Below are 18,848 nucleotides of genomic sequence, written 5' to 3' on the forward strand. Positions count from 1 at the left end.
GAATATTTTGCTTATTTATAGAACTCAATGACTATATATGTTTTGTAAGTGCACAAGAAGTTTTTTTTTTCATGATTTGTACTATTTACAATAAGTTTTGTGCTTCTCTTTTTTCTCTTTGTTTTTAGGTCAACTTATTTCTCATGTGGGGTTGCTTTGTTACAAGTTCAACTTTTTGTCGACTTCAAGTTGCATAAATCACCACGTTAAGATATTATTTCAATTTTGAAGGAATTCTTATAACATCAAAAAGATCAAATTATTTATGCAACGGAATGATTTTTACAAACTCTTAGAACTTAACCTCAATCTCTTCACCTGAGGTTGAATTTTTGAAGTTAAAGACATATTTTTGTGCTAAAAGAGCAAAGGTAATCCAGAAATTATTAATAGAGGAGGCCCGTTACTATCTGTTGTCTTTGTTATTATCTGCTATTTCTTATACTTCTATTACTTTATTTTTTGGACTGCTTTGGACCACTCTTTCTTTGAGCCAGAGGATCTGTTGAAAACATCCTCTCTACTTGAAGTAGAAGTAAGATCAGGGTATACTCTATCCTTTTCTGAACCACTTTATAAAATTATATAGGGCATGTGATGTTATTGTAATCTTTATTACGAAGTATGCATCAGTAACATTATCTATATGAACTTTATGCAAATATAGTTCTTCATTATCTAAGAGAATGAGTTATAGTAAAGGCATGAGGAAGAAGCTTTCATATATGAAAAATGTGTCATTACGGATCGAAGCATTTTTAGTAAGATAGGGTGATTTATTAACATAAAATTGCTTGGTTCATAGATGTTATTTGAGGTATAGACAACCTTCGGAGTTTAAAACCTTTCCCTTCACAAATATAGTGGAAATAAAAGTGAATGCAAAGGGTTACATGTAAGGTTACTCCAGTGTTATGAGCCACTTCTAACCAAGAGGGTGAAACTTCGAGTCACTAAGGAAACAAAGTGAAATGGGCCACTGTTGACTCTTGAGGATAGGGAGTTTCGAATGGATTTATCGTACCAGAGAAGAAAAAAAAGATTAATCTTGAGCTTAGGAGTTCTGTAGTGGGGTTTATCACATTATAGAAGAAAATAGAGAATACCAATGTTCTTTTTAAGCATGACTTTAAGATTAGGAATAAAGAATAACAATAGGCTAAATCAATGATGCATGCATTGTCACAAAAAAACATAATGATGCATGACCTGTATTCTATATCAAGTAGAGGTTTCACCTAAAAAAACAAGTATTCTTAGAATGATAATGAGACACCAAGAGAATTGAAATTCAAAAAGTAAAATATTACGAAGATAAAAATTAGGAATTGAGGACCCAAGTCCCTAACCCTCTATAATTATAATTGTTGCAATATTTTTTTTATTACAATTAAAATAGTCAAAATTTAACCGTATATCTATTTTGACGTAATGTTTGAATTACAAAAAGTAATCAAAGCATATAAAAGAAATTTACTAAATTATTTAAAGCTAAGCATGTTGTGAATTTTGCTGGATTTGAGATACACTATTTTTCATTATCTTATATGATATACCATTTAAATAGATTTAATACTTATTTTAACATCAATACTATTTTTAAATATTCTTATTTATTTTTGGTATAATTTTATTGGTTGATGTGACATACACCTGCAACGCACGTATTCTAAACTAGTATATATATATATATATCTATGTATATATAATATTCGAACTTTTTCATACATAAAATATTAATTATAATCTACTTTTTAAATATTTTTTCAACTAGTTTTAGTAATTTTCAATAATTTGAAAGTATATGAAGATATATATTTAGATTTGGGCCTTTTAAGTTGTAATATTTGTCCATTAATTGCTAATTAAATAATCGAAAACCCAATATAAACTTAAAACCTAAATTTTTCACTCTTTATCTCACTTTTTAGTTTCAAGAGAGTTTTCCGCTCCTCATTTTTTCATAATTATGATTTTTTATTAGCACATGAGTGAAAACGTATTTGATCTAATTTTCGATCACAATATAATTGTAAAAACTAAAGATTATAAAAAAAACCCCAAAAAATCGAAAAACTCGAAAAAAACAACTAAAACCTAAATCGAAAAAACCAATTTTATGTTGGTTTGATTTGGTTTATAGTTTAAGTAAACCGACATTATTGGTTTATTTTTTTTGTAATAAAAATCGAACCAACCCGACCTATGTACACCCCTATTAGTGACAATGGTGGTGGTGGCCAAAGAATTTATGGAGGTTGATGATGTATTAGTGGTAGTTAGCGATGGTGTGCTAGTAGTGATTGATGAGTTGGTCGGCAGTACGGATTGACCAATAGTAATTGATGATGATGGTATTGTTGGTTGTGGTGGTAGCGGTGGATATAATTAAAATAATAGAGGTGATAGCTATTGTAATGACTGACAATGGTGGTTGATAGCGATATTAATTGTCAATGGTGATTGTGATGGTAAAGGTGGTTGGTGGTTAGTGGTGGTGGTGGGTTGTGGTTGTCAATGACGGTGGTGACGGGTGATTATGGATAGAGTGATGATGAATATAACCAACACAAGAGTAACTCTTAATGATATAGACTTGAGTCTAGCTCTGAATGATTAAGATCTATTCAGACCTATTAAGAGCTAAAATTTTAATAAAATATAAATGCACGATGATCTAAAGTTTGAACCATTTAAATCAGGCTTTCATTAAGTGCAAACAGATGAGGCCTGAGTAAAGATTATTGCTATGTTGGCCCTCAACATATGTATTACATGTGAGCTATCAAACTATAAAATAAAATCTAATCTGATTTTAAAAATCATACATAAAAAATTCTTGATCCTAACTTGAAAGGAATCACAGAAGGAACTTTTTATCTGCGACTAAGTTGCTTGATTTGATCTTGATTATAAAGGAATTCTTGCTAGGAAAATTATCTTTTTGTATTTGGCAATTCTCCAAGAAGAATTTGAAGAATCTAGGTTTTTATTATGTATAATATAGTAGGCTCTATTCATTTGACAATATAAGGATCAAATATCATTAAGACTTGGGGCCAAAGAAATCATTTCTTAAAAAAAGTAATTCCGTACATCAAGTCTTTTAGCTATGTGCAATATATGAGAAAGAGTCGGATCATAACAATATAATATGCAGAGTCTTATTCTGCACTTCTAAAAGAGATTGGTTTAACGGTTAAACTCATTACTTTTTAACGGTTGAATTCATTATTTTCTAATCATGACAATAACTTTAGTAATTACGTCGAGACTTCCCTTCGAAAAGAATGAAAAACAATTTCATCATACTTGTACACTAAGGACCAAATAAAATCAAACTCTACAAATCAAGGACCACGTTGATCATTTCCTCTTGGCTGAATGCATGTACAAGCCCCTGAACTATTTAACTTTTTCCGTATAGACACCTCAATTAAACCTTGAACCTATTGAACCTTTTACTCTTTCACACACAATATCAATTAATTACAATTGTTGACATGGCATGACATGTGTAATACACTCCCCATTACGAGAGTGAAAAGCCATAATTTGCTGTAATTTTCTTTTTTTATTTTTTTTTTCATATCAAAATTCTCAACATCACAAATGAATTTTTGTGGAAAAATTCAACATCATAAATTGATGTTGGTCAGTGAAAATTGATGGCGGAATGTGTAAATGTAGAGAAAAATGATTGTTTTTTGGTGAAGTGGATGATGGTTTTAAATTGGTCTCACCGGCAGCTCACCGAAAAATGAGTTGGAGGTCGTTGTCAGTGTTTGGTGGTGGTTTAGTGGTGTTGGAGGGTGTTTAATTGTGTTGTAATGGGTTTTCCGGCGAAATTTTCGCTGAAAAAATCAGATATGAACACTGCAACACCACCAATAGTGCAACATCAACACAACAACACCCCAGAAAAAGTTCTTGATGTCATCGCTTAATTCCTCAAAAGCAAGGGATCTTTTTCTTCCTCTAATAATTGTTGGGTGTTGTTTTGGTGAAAAATGGAGGAGTAAAGGTGAATTTTAATGTTGGTAGACTAGAGGAAGAGTAAGACAAAAAAATAGAATTTTTTCTTTTTAAAAAAATTGTTATTGTTGCTTGTTGTATATGAATGTGTAGTGGTACTTTTTTTTTTTCCTTTGATCGTTGTTTTGGTGGAAAAATGAAGAATTGAAAGTGAGGTTTAATGGTGGAAGGATAGAGGAAGAAGAAGTTAAAGAAATAAAATTATTTTTCTTTTTAAAAAAAATATTTTTTAAATTTTTTTTCTATGATGACATGTAATTTTACCATTAACTATAATTGTCCCAAACCCTATTTTATGGGATTATACTGGGTTTGTTGTTGTTGTTATAATTTCTATGTCATGACAAGTGGATTTTACGTGCCAAATTTAATATGAAATTGTACAATTTGTACTTAATTGATACAATTTATGAAGGAGCAAAGCGTTCAATAAGTTCAAGGCTTAATTGGGTGCTAATGCCAAAAAAATCAAATAATTCATTCAGCTTTTCCTAATTTATTTTTCCCCTCCTCCTATGTGTACTTGACACATTGACAAACACCTTTCTAATTTTTTAACACAAAAATATAAAATTTTAACACAAAATATAAAATTAAAAAAATAAGATCATCCACAAACAAAAGGCTACAAAAAAATTCTCTCGTTCTCTCTCTTTGGACATTGAGAACAACAATCTCAGATCCAATCAAATTGTTACTTATTACACTCTTTGTCTTCACAGATCCAATCGGAACTAAAAAAAACATGTCGACTTTTAGCGGCGATGAAACTGCTCCCTTCTTTGGCTTCCTTGGCGCTGCTGCCGCCTTAGTTTTCTCTTGTAAGTTCATTATTACAATACCTGTTGTGATTTATAGTAATTTTTACTTAATTTACGAATTAAGTTTGACTGTCAGAAATTCGAATTGTGCGACATAAATTAGGACATGAGTTCAATGGTGGTGGTCAACTGTGTTTTGTAAATCATATTTTTAGCTTATTATTGATGGATATAGAATAGAGAGATAATTGAAAGTTTAGAGATTACCAAAGATATTAGGGGTAAAATCATGAAAGGATTGGTAAAACCAAAAGTGAAACAATGTATGATATATATAGTGTACATATAAATGAGAAGATGAGGCTAAATAACCAATTTATCACTTATCACTCCCACTCAAGCGATGCAAAATCTTGAAGAATGAAGAGCTTGTCGTATAGGAACAACAATCTTGGTGAAGAAAGTGTCTTGGTTAATAAATCAACAAGTTGATCTTGAGTAGGGACGTATTAAACCAGGAGAACACTTGCGGCAACCTTTTCACGAACAAAGTGAATATCAATTTCAACATGCTTGGTACGAGCGTGCTGAACAGGATTGAGTGCCAGATAAAAACTGTTAATATTGTCACAAAAAATTGTAGAGGAAGAAGGAGAAACATGAACTTCACGTATAAGCGAATGTAACCACGTTATTTCAGCAGTTGCATGAGCAACTACTCTGTATTCAGCCTTGGCACTTGATCGAGAAACAACATTTTGTTTCTTAGAAGACCAAGAAATAAGATTTTTGACCAAGAAAAATGCAGTAGGCTGAGTAGATTGACAAGTTGCAGGGCAACCAGCCCAGTCCGCATCTGTGTAATATTGTCAGCTGTTAGTAGAGCCACAAGGAATAAATAGCCTATGATCCACAGAGCCTTGCAAATATCACATAATTCTTTTGACGATAGTATAATGAATGGCCAAAGGAGAATGCATAAATTGAGAAACTTGATTAACAGCAAAAGAAATGTCTGGACGGGTAAAAGTTAAGTGCTGGAGACCACCAACAAGGCTTCTGTAAAGTGTTGGATCCAAAGGAGGAGAATCTTCGGAATGAAGTAGAGGCATAGGAGAAAGAGGAGTTGAAACCGGTTTTGATGATAACTAATTTTCACGAATAAGTAGGTCTTTTACATGCTTGGTCTGGCAAAGAAAATACCCCCCATTGCGAGCAACTATAGAAATACCAAGAAAATAAGTAAATAAACCTAAGTCATTCATGTAAAATTCAGATTTAAGCGTTGATTTAAAGACTGAAGTAAAGAATTAGAAGAAGCAGTATGGAAAATATCATCAACATAGAGACAAAGAATAGCCATGTCTGAATTATGTTTGTAATGAAAAGAGAAGGATCAGACATGCTATTTTTAAATCCCATTTCTTAAAATAAAGAATGTTAACCTATGAAACCATGTTCAAGGAGCTTGTTTTAAGCCATAAAGGGCTTTGTTCAACCGACAAACATGATGAGGAAATTGTGGATGAACAAAGCCAGTAGGTTGCTTCATGTATACCAATTCTTCAAGATTGCCATGTAAAAAGGCATTCTTAATGTTGAATTGATGGATATGCCATTTCTTACATGCAACAAGGGTTTGAATAGTGCGAATGGTGACTGGTTTCACCACAAGACTAAACGTTTAATCATAATCTAGTCCTTGCTTTATCAAATTTTGTTTTGTATGATATACCCAATGACAATCAATAATATTGGCGTGTGGAGAGGTGGAACTAATGTCTATATGCGATTAGCCATAAGAGCATTGTATTCGTCAGCCATAGCACGTCTCCAATTAGGACACGTAGAAGCTTCCGTAAAAGATGAAGGTTCAGATGGAAGTGTGGAGGAATGAAAAAGAAGAGAAGCAAGGACTCGAGGCATGAGAGACCCTGTCTGCTTACAGGTAATCATGGAATGAGTCTTTGAATTAGAAGGTAAGGTTGGTAATTGATCTTGAGAAGTAGATTAAGGAGGTAAAGAAGTGTGAGGACTAACATTTGGAGAGGAATATGGGATGTCTTGTTGACCGACTATTGATGTGGAGATTGGAGTTTGGTGTCCAACAAGTGGAGGAAAATTAGAATGAATTTGAGTTAGCTGATAAGATATAGTAGAATTTTCAGCATTAATAGGAGATAAAAAAACATGCACTCCTTTGAAAATTAATTTCCTGAAAATTAGGAGATGATTGAAGATAAAAGAGGATGAATATCAATTGAAGAGGGAAGTTTAAATAGAACAGAAGAGATAGATTGCGATGAAGTTGAGCCGAGAAGATAAGGATAAGGATAAGGAAAAAAAATCTTTGTTGAATCGAACATGCCTAGAGATAAACTCTTTGTTAGTTTAGGATCAAAACATCTGTATCCTTTATAGTTGGAAGGATAACCAAGAAAGACGCAGTGTTTTGAACGGGGACTCAACTTGTTAGAAGAATATTCATGTAAATTGGGATAACATGAATAACCAAAAGCACGTAGATGATGGTAGCTAGGAACCTTTGCAAAGAGAGCTTCAAATGATGCCTTAAAGTGAAGTTTAGACAACAGGAGGATATTTAAAAGATGGACAAATGTGTTTAACGTTTGAACCCAAAATTGGGAGGGAAGAGAGGCTTGAAATGATAATGAACAAACCATAGTTAAAATCGTACGATACATCCGTTCAGCTTTACCATTTTGTTGATGAGTGTGAGGGCAAGAAATACGAAGCAAAACACCATTATCATTATGAAATGACAAAAAGCCTGGAGACCCTATCACATTGGAGAGCCTTTGATTTTGTAGAAAATTGGGTCAAGAGGTACGCATGAAATTGCTTAAACATAGAAAAAGTATCAGATTTATGCTTGAGATGAAATATCCAAGAAAACTGTGTGAAATCATCATGGAATAAAAGATAATATCGAAAACCAGTAAAAGATGCTACATGGGAAGTCCAAATATCACTATGAATTAACTCAAATAGAGATGAATAAAAAGAGCAGGAATCCATAAACAGCAACTTCTGGTGTTTGCCAAGTTGACAAACGTTACATAAATTGTCTAAACTTTTGAACGAAAACCAAGGTAATTTATTGGCCCTAATTAAACTAGCTGAAATAACAGAGCTTGGATGTCCTAGATGACGATTCCAAAGGTTTGGAGAGACACGAGCAACAACAAAAGTAGAGTGAAAGTTGCAGCAGAATCACCACAATGAGAAGAAATTGCATAAAGTGGTCCAAAACTTTTGCATCGAAGTAGGGACTTCTTCGTCATGAGTTCCTTAATGGAAAAACCAAAAGGATCAAAATCCATGGGACAAGAGAGCTTGGATGTCCTAGATGGCGATGCCAAAGGTTTGGAGAGACACGAGCAATTACAAGAGCAGAGTGAAAGTTGCAGCAGAATCACCACAATGAGAAGAAATTGCATAAAGTGGTTCAGAACTTTTGCACCGAAGTAGGGGGCTTCTTCGTCATGAGTTCCTTAATGGAAAAACCAAAAGGATCAAAATCCATGGAACAATTATTGTCCATAACAAATTTACAAACACTTAGTAAATTCGTGGAAAGACTAAGAATAACTAAAATATCTTTAAGCGTAAAAAGATTATTAGAAGGAGCGAGAGTACCATGTCCAGTGTAGGAGATAGGGAGTTGAGTGCCATTACCCACAATTACGTGATCTGAGCCATTGTATGGAGTAATAGAGGATAAATTGAATGCATTAGGAGTCATGTGGAAGAGGCTCCAGTATCAACATACCATAGAGCATCACCAGGTGAAGATATTGAGTAATTGGAACCTAAGTTGCACAGACTCTTCACTTTCAATGCCGTAGCAGTGTCAGATTCTCCAAAAAATATACTAGTTTTGGAGAATCCGACACGCACTTGTTGACAATTTTGAAGAGTCCGAGCAACATAAGTTGGAACTAACTCCTGACACAAAGGCCTTAGAATTCAGAGATGTACAATCACGAGCACTATGATTTGGCTGATAGCAAGTTGGCAGTATATAGCTGCATTGGCGAGTTGAGATGGAATGTAAGAAGCTGGAAAACGGAGGAGGACCTAGGATAGAAGGAAGATGCGGACGAGGAGTGAACTGTTGAGTCACCCTATTAAAGGATCCAGCATTCCCTTGATTGTGATGACCACGACCACGACTGCCATTGTAATGGCGACCATGTCCACGCCATAAGAGGAAGAAGATTGTTGCTTGGCCAAGAAAGCAGTGGTAGCATTATCCATAGACGAATTTGAGAAACTGGTCAATTGATATTCATGGAGAAAGAGTAAGGAGCGCGCCCAGCCCAAACAAAAGAAGGAAAAAGAACACGAGTGGAAATAGAGGTGCTCGTAGACATATATTCAGAAGGTAAGCCAAAGAGTATTTAGAGAACAAGATCAGAATCAAGAGGTCAAGGTATCAACTATGGACTTGTTACGATGGACATATTCATTAATTGAGAGATTACCTTTTTATAAGCTTATGAAACTGGACTTTAAGTTGGAGTGTTCGAGACTAACTTGATTGCGGAATAAACACTTAATTTGAATTCTATGCATCTCTAGAAGTGACCAAATGATTTAACTTGATTATTGCTTGAAGAATCTCTTGAGAAATAGTTGCTTGAATTCATGAAAGAACAATGGAATCAAGTTGAATCCATTTTTGGAAGGAAGAATTAGGGATAGAGGTAGGATCATCACTCACAATAGTAAGCTTAGGACAAGGAAAATTTCCATCAATGAATCCATAAACACCATGACCTTTGAAAACGGGTAGGAAAAGTTCTCTCCACAACATATAATTTTTATAGTCAAGAATAGTGGGAAATAGATTTTTAATGTTAGAGACAAAAATTGCAGAGATCGAGGATGGAAGAAGGGAGGAAGCTTCTGTTAGAGAGGCCGGTGAAGAAGAAGAAACTGATTGAGTAGAGGTATTGGAAGTCATGATTCAATAGCAGAAAAAATCTAGACGTCTGGTAAACAATATATTTCTTAATAAATATGGTTTACAATACAATGATATATAGTGTACATATAAATGAGAACATAAGGTTAAACTTCTAGCTGTAGTTACCCTCTTAAGTACAATAGTAATCCAGTATAATTTAAATAACCAATTATCACTTATCAAAAAGTGCTTTATATGCTATAAAATCGGGTTATCAACTTAGAATTGAGAACATAAGGCTAAACTTCTAATTGTAGTTATCCTTTTAAGTACAATAGTAATCCAGAATAATTTAAATAACCAATTATCACTTATCAAAAAGTGCTTTATAAGCTATAAAATCGGGTTACCAACTTAAAACTTTTGACTGATTTTATCTTATACACACTTTTTTGTGTTTCCAAACACAATTAAATCAAAAGGTGCATTAAATTATGTTGTTCGGACACTTCCAAAACGTCGATGGGTGCGTGTCAAATACTCCAAAAGTAGTGCATTTTTGGAGAATCTCGGTGCGGCAACATTTTTTTGGAGAGTCCAAGCAACATAGCTTATAAGCACATTTGACCGGCTTATAAGCTTTAGCTAAAACCCTCTTATTTTGCAATGCTGCTAATTATGCTTGTTTATCTTCAATTTTTTGCTAGGTATGGGAGCAGCCTATGGTACAGCGAAGAGTGGGGTAGGAGTGGCGTCAATGGGTGTGATGAGGCCAGAGTTGGTGATGAAGTCAATTGTGCCAGTTGTCATGGCTGGAGTTTTGGGTATTTACGGTTTGATTATAGCTGTGATTATTAGTACAGGGATTAACCCCAAAACCAAGTCTTACTATCTTTTTGATGGATATGCTCACCTTTCCTCCGGTCTTGCTTGTGGTCTTGCTGGCCTCTCTGCTGGTATGGCCATTGGAATCGTTGGTGACGCTGGTGTTAGGTAAGTTACTGCCATTTGGTTACGTTTGGATTATTGTGGCTTGTGGAAAGTCATTGCCATTTGACTACCTTCGTGTTTTCAGTTGCTATCTTTTCTAAGTTGATAATGCATCTCCTTGCTTCTGCTTGTATTGTGCTAAAAATGGATGTCTTGTTATCGGCTTACTTTTTCTTTCTTAAGTTGCTCATCATTAGTAATGTTAGGATGCCAAAGTTGCAGTGTTTTTTTCTCCACAGTAAATCATGCAACAGCAATTATGCTTCTACGTGAATTAGTTGGCTGGCAGTCTGAATGATATAGATCTGTTCTGTTTTATTTGGACCCATCACATTCCAGCTCCGTAATTAGAGACGCACTCTTGTATGTACGCTTCATTGGGAACCGTATTAATATCGCAAACATAAAAAGGTGAATTTGCCTTCCCAGTAAAGAAACCTGTTATACTATTGACTAAGCTAGTGATGATACAAACAGGATTCACCATCCCACATAACTAGTGTTGCCATAACCATTTTTGTGTCTGCAACAATTGTCGTCGTGGGCAACCTGATGAAGAGTTGGTATATTGTAGCGCTATCTAGTCGTGCTGTCTTGGGACTCCTTAGCTGAGAATTCAGATTTTTCCATAGTTTCCGATTTCATTAGCCTATATACTAGTGATGCTATGCGCGTTTAACTAACTTGTAATATGTGATTGATGTTGTTGCTTCGTTATCATACTTGTATGAGTTGGTCATTATAAAAGATACGTCCATGAGTCATATTTTGTAGGTGTGTTATAGTTATTGATGGTCAACTGGTGTTCATGGGAAAAGGGAGTTTTCCTTGTAAGGAAATTAGCTAATTGTTCTCTTCTGTCTCTGTTTCACAGAGCCAACGCGCAACAGCCAAAGCTTTTCGTCGGGATGATTTTGATTCTTATTTTTGCTGAAGCCCTGGCTTTATATGGCCTTATTGTCGGTATCATCCTCTCTTCTCGTGCTGGTCAGTCTAGAGCAGAGTAGAAGAAGAGCATGCTTCACACCTTTACTGTGAATTACTCATATTCTTGATGGATTATTACATTTTCTTTCATTCTTCACTTCCACTATTCTGTACTTGATTGTTTTTGGCTAGAAGAATTGGTTCATGTGTGCTGTTCTTCTGTTGATTATATCTCTAAATAAAGATGTCAGTTAATCTGATGCCCGATTTTCAAGGACTACGGGCTTTTGTAAAATGCCCGGTGTACATTTTATCTCGACTTCAATTCAAATATTAATTTACTTCAAGATTTCCCTCCCTGATGTCTTTATATGTTTGCTCTTTCCCCTTCTGCGGCAATTTTAGTTTTGCAATTGTTATATACTCTTGCTGCATTTGAATACTTTGAGGCCTGAGGTCCTAGACTTACACCTCAAATTTATGCATCATTATCTGAAGGCTGAGGGTCCTTAGGAAACAACCTCTCTATCTAGAGTGGTAAGGTCTGCGTATGCTCTACCCTCCCCAGACCACAACACTTTGTGGGATTTAACTGGGTATACTACTGTTATTTGAACATTATATTTGTCTTATTATCTTGTTGTAGTTATTGCATTTTCATCTCTTCTTGAGCGGAGGGTCTATCTTAAACAAGGTATGCGTATACATTACCCTTTCAAGACCATACTCGTGGAATTATACTGTATTTATTATTGTGTACTTTTGTTATTCTAGCCTTTGCTTTCCCAGTTAGAACGTTAGCCAATTTGTTGAACTTATTGAGCTCAAGAGTGTAACCAACTAGATCATCCTATCTTCATTAATCTATGTTGCTTTTCCTGTGAAAATTGGAAGATCAAGTAGTTTGCATTGTTATCCCATCACATCTTGTATTCATAGGATGATCCACAAGAATGATAAATTTGCACTAAATATCTATAGCGAGGTCAATTGAACCCATTATTTTTTATGCGAAACATAGGTTTACATGTAATAGAGGTTTAATATAACATTCATATTTCATTCGCAAAAGATAGAGAAGCTACTCAGAAGAGAGACATCTAACAACTCGATTGAATTACAAACAAGTGAATATTAAAAAATAAAAGAGAATCACCTTTTCAACAATCGATATATATTGAAAACTGAGACTAGTATTGTTTGTTTAAAATTATTGATTACTGCTAAATGTCATTAGTTATCCAGACCTGACTTTGTGGTACTATATCGAATATATTATATTGTTATTGTTGTAAATATCATTAGCTATGTCTCAACTTGAAACGAGTAACAAATAAAAATTAAAGAGATTCATTTGTCATTAGATAAATTTGCTCCTCCTTCGCAGCAAAAAGACTCAACTTTTTTAGTGTAATCCCGCAAGTGAAGTCTTGTGAGGATGGTGTGTATGCAGTTACCTCTACCTTGTAAAGATCGACAAGTTGTTTTTTGATAGGCTCTCGGGAAAGAGATGACAAAAAAAAAGAGGTTCCGTAAAGAGAGAAGGAAAACAACTCCTCCTTCTCGACAAAAAGATTCAACATCATATTCGGTGTAATCCTGCAAATGGTCTTGGGAGAATGGTGTGCATGCAGTGTCACCTCTACCTTGTAAAAATAGACAAGTTGTTTCTGATAGACTCAAGACTAGAAAATCTACCTTGTTAAGATCGACAAGTTTTTTTTTGATAGGCTCTCTGAAAAGAGATGACAGAAAAAAAGAGGTTCCGTAAAAAGAGAAGGAAAAAGCTCCTCCTTCTCAGCAAAAAGATTCAACATCATATTCGGTGTCACCTCTACCTTGTAAAAATAGACAAGTTATTTCTGATAGATTCAAGAATAGAAAATCTACCTTGTTAAGATTGACAAGGTTTTTTTTGATAGGCTCTCTGAAAAGAGATGAAAGAAAAAAAGAGGTTCCGTAAAAAGAGAAGGAAAAAGCTCCTCCTTCTCGGCAAAAAGATTCAACAACATATTCGGTGAAATCTTGGGAGGATCATGTGCATGCAATTTTATCTCTACCTTGTAAAAACAGACAAGTTGTTTCTAAAAGACTCGAAAAAAAAAAAAAATCTACCTTGTAAAGATTGACAAACTTTTTCTGATAGGCTCTTGGGAAAGAAAATAAAGGTTCCAAAAGAGAGGAAATTTCCGTTGCCGGGACTTGAACCCGGGTCTCTCGGGTGAGAGCCGAGTATCCTAACCAACTAGACTACAACGGATTTGTTATTTGGTTCACTTGTTCAATTTTCCATAATATAATATATGTGCCACATTCCAATCCCAACTATCAAACAAATCTAATTAAAGTTGAATAATAATAATATGATATTTCATGATTGTTATATGAATATGTATATGTAGAATATTTACTAAAAGAGTTCAACATCTACTAATACGTGTGCGTAGTACATATCACTACCTCAGAGATGAGATAGAGAGACTGTTTTCGATAGATTTCCGACTCAAGATAAAACATTCAACATCTACTAATATGCAGTAATTTTATTTTTTAACCTCATATATATTCTGTATTTTCTATGAAGGAAATTTATTATTAGTTTCGCTCATACTCATAAGTAATGTGATATGGGATATGTATCTAGGTATGTTAAAAAATTCATCAAAAATCTATAACTAATTTATCACATCATTGCATTGTATCATATATACCAGAAGATATAAGATAGTGGAATGCGCCTTTTTTCTTTATCTCATTTATGAGGTCGTTATACGGACTAAGTACATTTTGACTTTTTTAGATATCGTGAGAATACATTCAATATGTTATTATTGTTGTATAGAAGATAGTGGAATGTGGAAAGGCCACCATTTTGGTTAGAAGATATAGTGGGGTGTGTCAACAACTATTTTGAAATCTTGAGTTTTCTCATCTCAACTTGATAAAAACGTGTTCTTGTTTTGTTTCGAAAATAGATAACATGATGGGCCATTTTTTTTAATTATTATTATGTAGTTGTTTTAATCTGTAATGAAAATTATTATTGATAACATAATAACTACTGGTTGCAAATTGTAATTAGCAAGTAGTAATTAATATGGAGAGGTATGTGTAAAGCATGTCATTTTATTGATTGCTACATCATATTTAGGAGTAGTTCATATTTAGGAGCGTCAAAGGATCGAGTTGGATTAAATTTTGAAAGTGTTAAATAACTTGTTATTAGACCCTCTAAGGGTTATCTTGATTGTGATAGACTAAGTTAAAGATGAACTAAACAATAAATTTTAATAATTTGTTTTTTCATAATTCATTTTATATCTAATGAAATGTTTTTCCTAATTATGATATAACATATCAAAGAAAAAGAACACTAATTTTTATTTTTAAAAAAATATGATTTGACGAGATTTCATTTAGATGAGGTTGAGTAACTTATTTAGCACCAAAACATTAATTTTTTGATGAACTGATTTGTGCGGATCGAAATAAATTGATTTGATAAATGAATAAATTATTAATTAATCCGCTCAAATTTAAATGAGTTAGACTAGTTATATTTTTATGAGCTATTGTTAACACTCCTAATCACACCCTTGGTGCAATAAATTAAGGGAGTAAGGTTATTTCACTATTTCTTTTTGATTGATTCATGATGTATTAGTACTGTTGTTGTTGTTGTTTTGGATTATTTTGTTTCTTACCATATGTCATGCGTTGTCTTTTTTTTTTTTGTGCGAAAGATGGTTCATTCATTAGATATTAAGGCGGAAATAGAATTTCACCCCTTCCAGCTGAGGGGGACAAAAATAAATTGTTCGAGGTCATATCTCAGCCCGATAGGTTAATAGATGAGTTTTTAATTGTACGTTGAACAAGCTGTTAGCCCATATGTTATTGGGCCTTTAGTTTATGGATCTTTAGGTTATTGGCTATGTATATATAGCCTACTTTTGTTTAGTTAGTTTCAGGCTTTTCAGATTATATTGTAAACCTTAGCCTTTCTTCCTGTTAATAAAGTTCTATTAACATGGTATCAAAGCTAGTTCGATCCATGTCCTTTGATTTGTTGGTTGAAGATTTTGTAGCAGGCACCTACTGCGCGGATCGAACTCCGCGGTGAGTTCGCTGGGGGGGTACGGGGGGCAGCGCGCCCCTGTCCGGGGTTCGGGGCGGAGCCCCGAATTTTTTTTTTTTTTTTGAGGTGCTGCTGTATTCGTTTGCTGTTTTCGTTGGGTTTTTGGTTGGATTGATTTGTTGCTGTCTTCGTTTGCTGTCTGGTGTTGTTCGTCTTTCGTTCTTTTGCTTGCTGCCATTGTTGTTCGTTCGGAATTGTTCAACCTAGGGTTTTGCATCTTTTTGTTTTTTGAATTGTTTGTGTGTTGCTGTGTTTACAATGACTGGAAAGGATGATTCTCTCCAGTCCATTAGTACTCAATTAGATGGTAAGAACTATGCCTATTGGAGTTATGTCATGAAGAATTTTCTTCGTGGGAAGAATATGTGGGGTTATATCACTGGAGTAAAACCAAGACCTATCGATGATAAAACTGAAAATTTTGATTTGTTGGTGGACTTATGGGAAACTAATAACTCCAAGATTATCACTTGGATTAACAATTCTGTAACTCAGTCAATTGGTATGCAATTGGCTAAGTATGACACAGCAAAGGAGGTCTGGGATCATTTGGAAAGACTGTACACTCAGTCTAATTTTGCTAAGCAGTACCAGTTGGAGTATGATATCCGTGCTCTTCAACAGCATGATCTCAGTATTCAAGATTTTTATGCTGCCATGTCAGATTTGTGGGATCAATTGGCACTTACTGAATCTGCAGAGTTAAAAGGTTTTGGTCCGTACATTGCTAGACGGGAAGAGCAACGCTTGGTTCAGTTTTTGATGGCACTCCGTTCTGACTTTGAGGGCCTACGTGGAACAATCCTTCATCGATCTCCCCTCCCTACTGTTGATTCTGTGGTTCATGAACTGATTGCAGAGGAGACTCGTATCAAGTCTCAAGTGGATAAAGGGTCTAAAGTAACTACTACTCCTGTCGTGTTTGCTGCTTCAACTGATCAGTCTAGGCCACCCCGTACTCAGACTCGACAATCTCCTAAAGTTGCATTTGATGAGTGTGCATTCTGCAAACAGAAAAATCACTGGAAGGCTCAGTGTCCGTTGTTACTTAACAAGGTCAAACAGCCTCAATCTGGGCAGCAATAGAAATATGGGCAGCAAAAGTCTCTGTCACGCTCCTCTGGTGCTCCTCCGTGGTCATCTCGTCCTCCACAGTTCGCTGCTGCTGCACCATCTGTAGATGTTGAGTCTGTTAGCACTATGCCACCTTCTGCGTTGGATCCCCAGGTTTTCGAACAGTTCAGACAGTTCTTCGTTTCTAATCCTACGGCCATGTCAGCATCTATGTCTCATTCGGGTTCAGTTTCTTCTAGTACCTCAGGTATTCCTTCCTCCTTGTGGATATTGGATTCTGGTGCGTCTCATCACATGTCCCCTCATTTGTCATCGTTTGGTTCTTTGTCACCCATTTCACCAATCTCTGTTATGTCCGCGAGTGCTGTACCTATGTCAGTCGAGGGTGTTGGTTCTGTTACTACCCCTCACATTGTCCTCTCTGATGTTTATTACATTCCCAAACTTGCTTTAAATCTTGTTTCGGTCAGTCAGTTGTGTAAGGCTGGTAATTGGGTGTTTTTTTCTGATTCTGTTTGTGCTATACAGGACCAACACACTCAGAGGGTGATTGGGACCGGCCGTAGGTTGGGGGAACTCTATGTCTTGGAGAATCTCACAGTGTCTGTAGTTGCTGCCTCTAGCATAGATTTATCTTCTTTTCGTTTGAGTCCTTTGTCTTCTCAGTTTTATCTTTGGCATTCCAGATTAGGACATGTGTCAGTTTCACGTTTACGTTTTTTGGTCTCTAGTGGTGCTTTGGGTCATGTGAACACTAGTGATATTTCAGATTGTAGTGGTTGTAAACTGGCAAAATTTTCTGCCTTACCGTTTAATAAAAGTGTGTCTTATTCTGTTGCTCCTTTTGACATTATTCATTCTGATGTATGGGGACCAGCGCCAGTATCCACTAAGGGTGGATCGACCTATTATGTTTCGTTTATAGATGACTATACTCGTTATACCTGGGTGTATCTTATGAAACGCAGATCTGATTTCTTTGGCATTTACAACAACTTTAGAGCCCTTGTTAAAACACAACATTCAGCTGTGATAAAGTGTTTCAGGTGTGACTTAGGGGGTGAATATACCTCTAATGACTTCACTCAGTTACTTGCCTCTGATGGTACCATACACCAGTCATCTTGTACCGACACTCCTGAGCAGAACGGTCTGGCAGAAAGAAAACATCGTCATATTGTTGAGACAGCACGCTCTTTACTTTTGTCTGCAGAGGTTCCTAGTATTTTTTGGGGAGAAGCAGTTCTAACTGCTGTATATGTGATTAATCGTATTCCTACTGCATTGACTTCAGGGATGTCTCCGTTTGAGAAACTATATGGTCACCCGCCGAATTATTCTGCATTACGAGTTTTTGGATGTACTTGCTTTGTTCTTCGTCCTCATGTTGAACGAAATAAGTTAGGGTCAAAATCAGCTATATGTGTGTTTTTGGGGTATGGTATTGGACAAAAAGGCTATCGTTGCTATGATCCTGTAAGTCAGAAATTATATGTTTCACGACATATCACTTTTTTGGAACATATTCCTTTTTATTCCATTCCAGCTAAAACCCATGATGTGACAAAGTCAGATATTCGGCTTATTGATCCCTTTGGGATTGACATAGAGGTTCCAGTTCCGGATTCATCCATGCCATCTGGTGTGTCACCTGATAGTGCTTCAGCCTCGCCTGTGCCTGAGTCTGCTCCTTCGACTGTTGAGACTGGAGACCCACCACCTCTGAGGAGGTCTACTCGACCTTGTAAGTCCACCAAACTGCCAGATTTTTACTATTCTACATATTCAGCCTCATTTGCTTCCTTTATTGCAAACATACATCATTTGTCTGAACCTGAGTCGTATAGAGAGGCTGTGTCTGATCCTCTTTGGCAGAATGCTATGGCCGAGGAACTTGCTGCTCTTCATCATACACATACATGGGATTTGGTTACTCTCCCACCTGGTAAGCATGCGATTGGTTGTCGATGGGTGTATAAGATAAAAACAA

General features: G+C 35.4%; 1 protein-coding gene and 1 non-coding gene across 2 annotated transcripts; one reads left to right on the top strand and one right to left on the bottom strand.

The window, feature by feature from the left end:
- Positions 1-4,514: 4,514 nt before the first annotated feature.
- On the top strand, positions 4,515-11,993 carry LOC107851034 (V-type proton ATPase subunit c1). The gene is made up of 3 exons (XM_016695924.2): positions 4,515-4,856; positions 10,437-10,722; positions 11,594-11,993. Exons 1-3 carry the CDS (start codon positions 4,781-4,783, stop codon positions 11,724-11,726), a joined length of 495 nt encoding a protein of 164 aa, XP_016551410.1. The 5' UTR covers positions 4,515-4,780; the 3' UTR covers positions 11,727-11,993.
- Positions 11,994-13,833: 1,840 nt separating this feature from the next.
- On the bottom strand, positions 13,834-13,906 carry TRNAE-CUC. Its single transcript has one exon. It is a non-coding gene; the product is annotated as a tRNA-Glu (tRNA).
- Positions 13,907-18,848: the final 4,942 nt, after the last annotated feature.

This window comes from Capsicum annuum, chromosome 12 (assembly GCF_002878395.1).
Source record: "Capsicum annuum cultivar UCD-10X-F1 chromosome 12, UCD10Xv1.1, whole genome shotgun sequence".
Taxonomy (NCBI): Eukaryota; Viridiplantae; Streptophyta; class Magnoliopsida; order Solanales; family Solanaceae; genus Capsicum; species Capsicum annuum.

Bases quoted from the DNA above. Each gene is read 5' to 3' on its own strand.
- LOC107851034 (XM_016695924.2), top strand. From the start codon at position 4,781: ATGTCGACTTTTAGCGGCGATGAAACTGCTCCCTTCTTTGGCTTCCTT. The intron at 4,857-10,436 runs GTAAGTTCATTA...ATTTTTTGCTAG, and splicing joins TGCCGCCTTAGTTTTCTCTT to GTATGGGAGCAGCCTATGGT. The intron at 10,723-11,593 runs GTAAGTTACTGC...TCTGTTTCACAG, and splicing joins GTTGGTGACGCTGGTGTTAG to AGCCAACGCGCAACAGCCAA.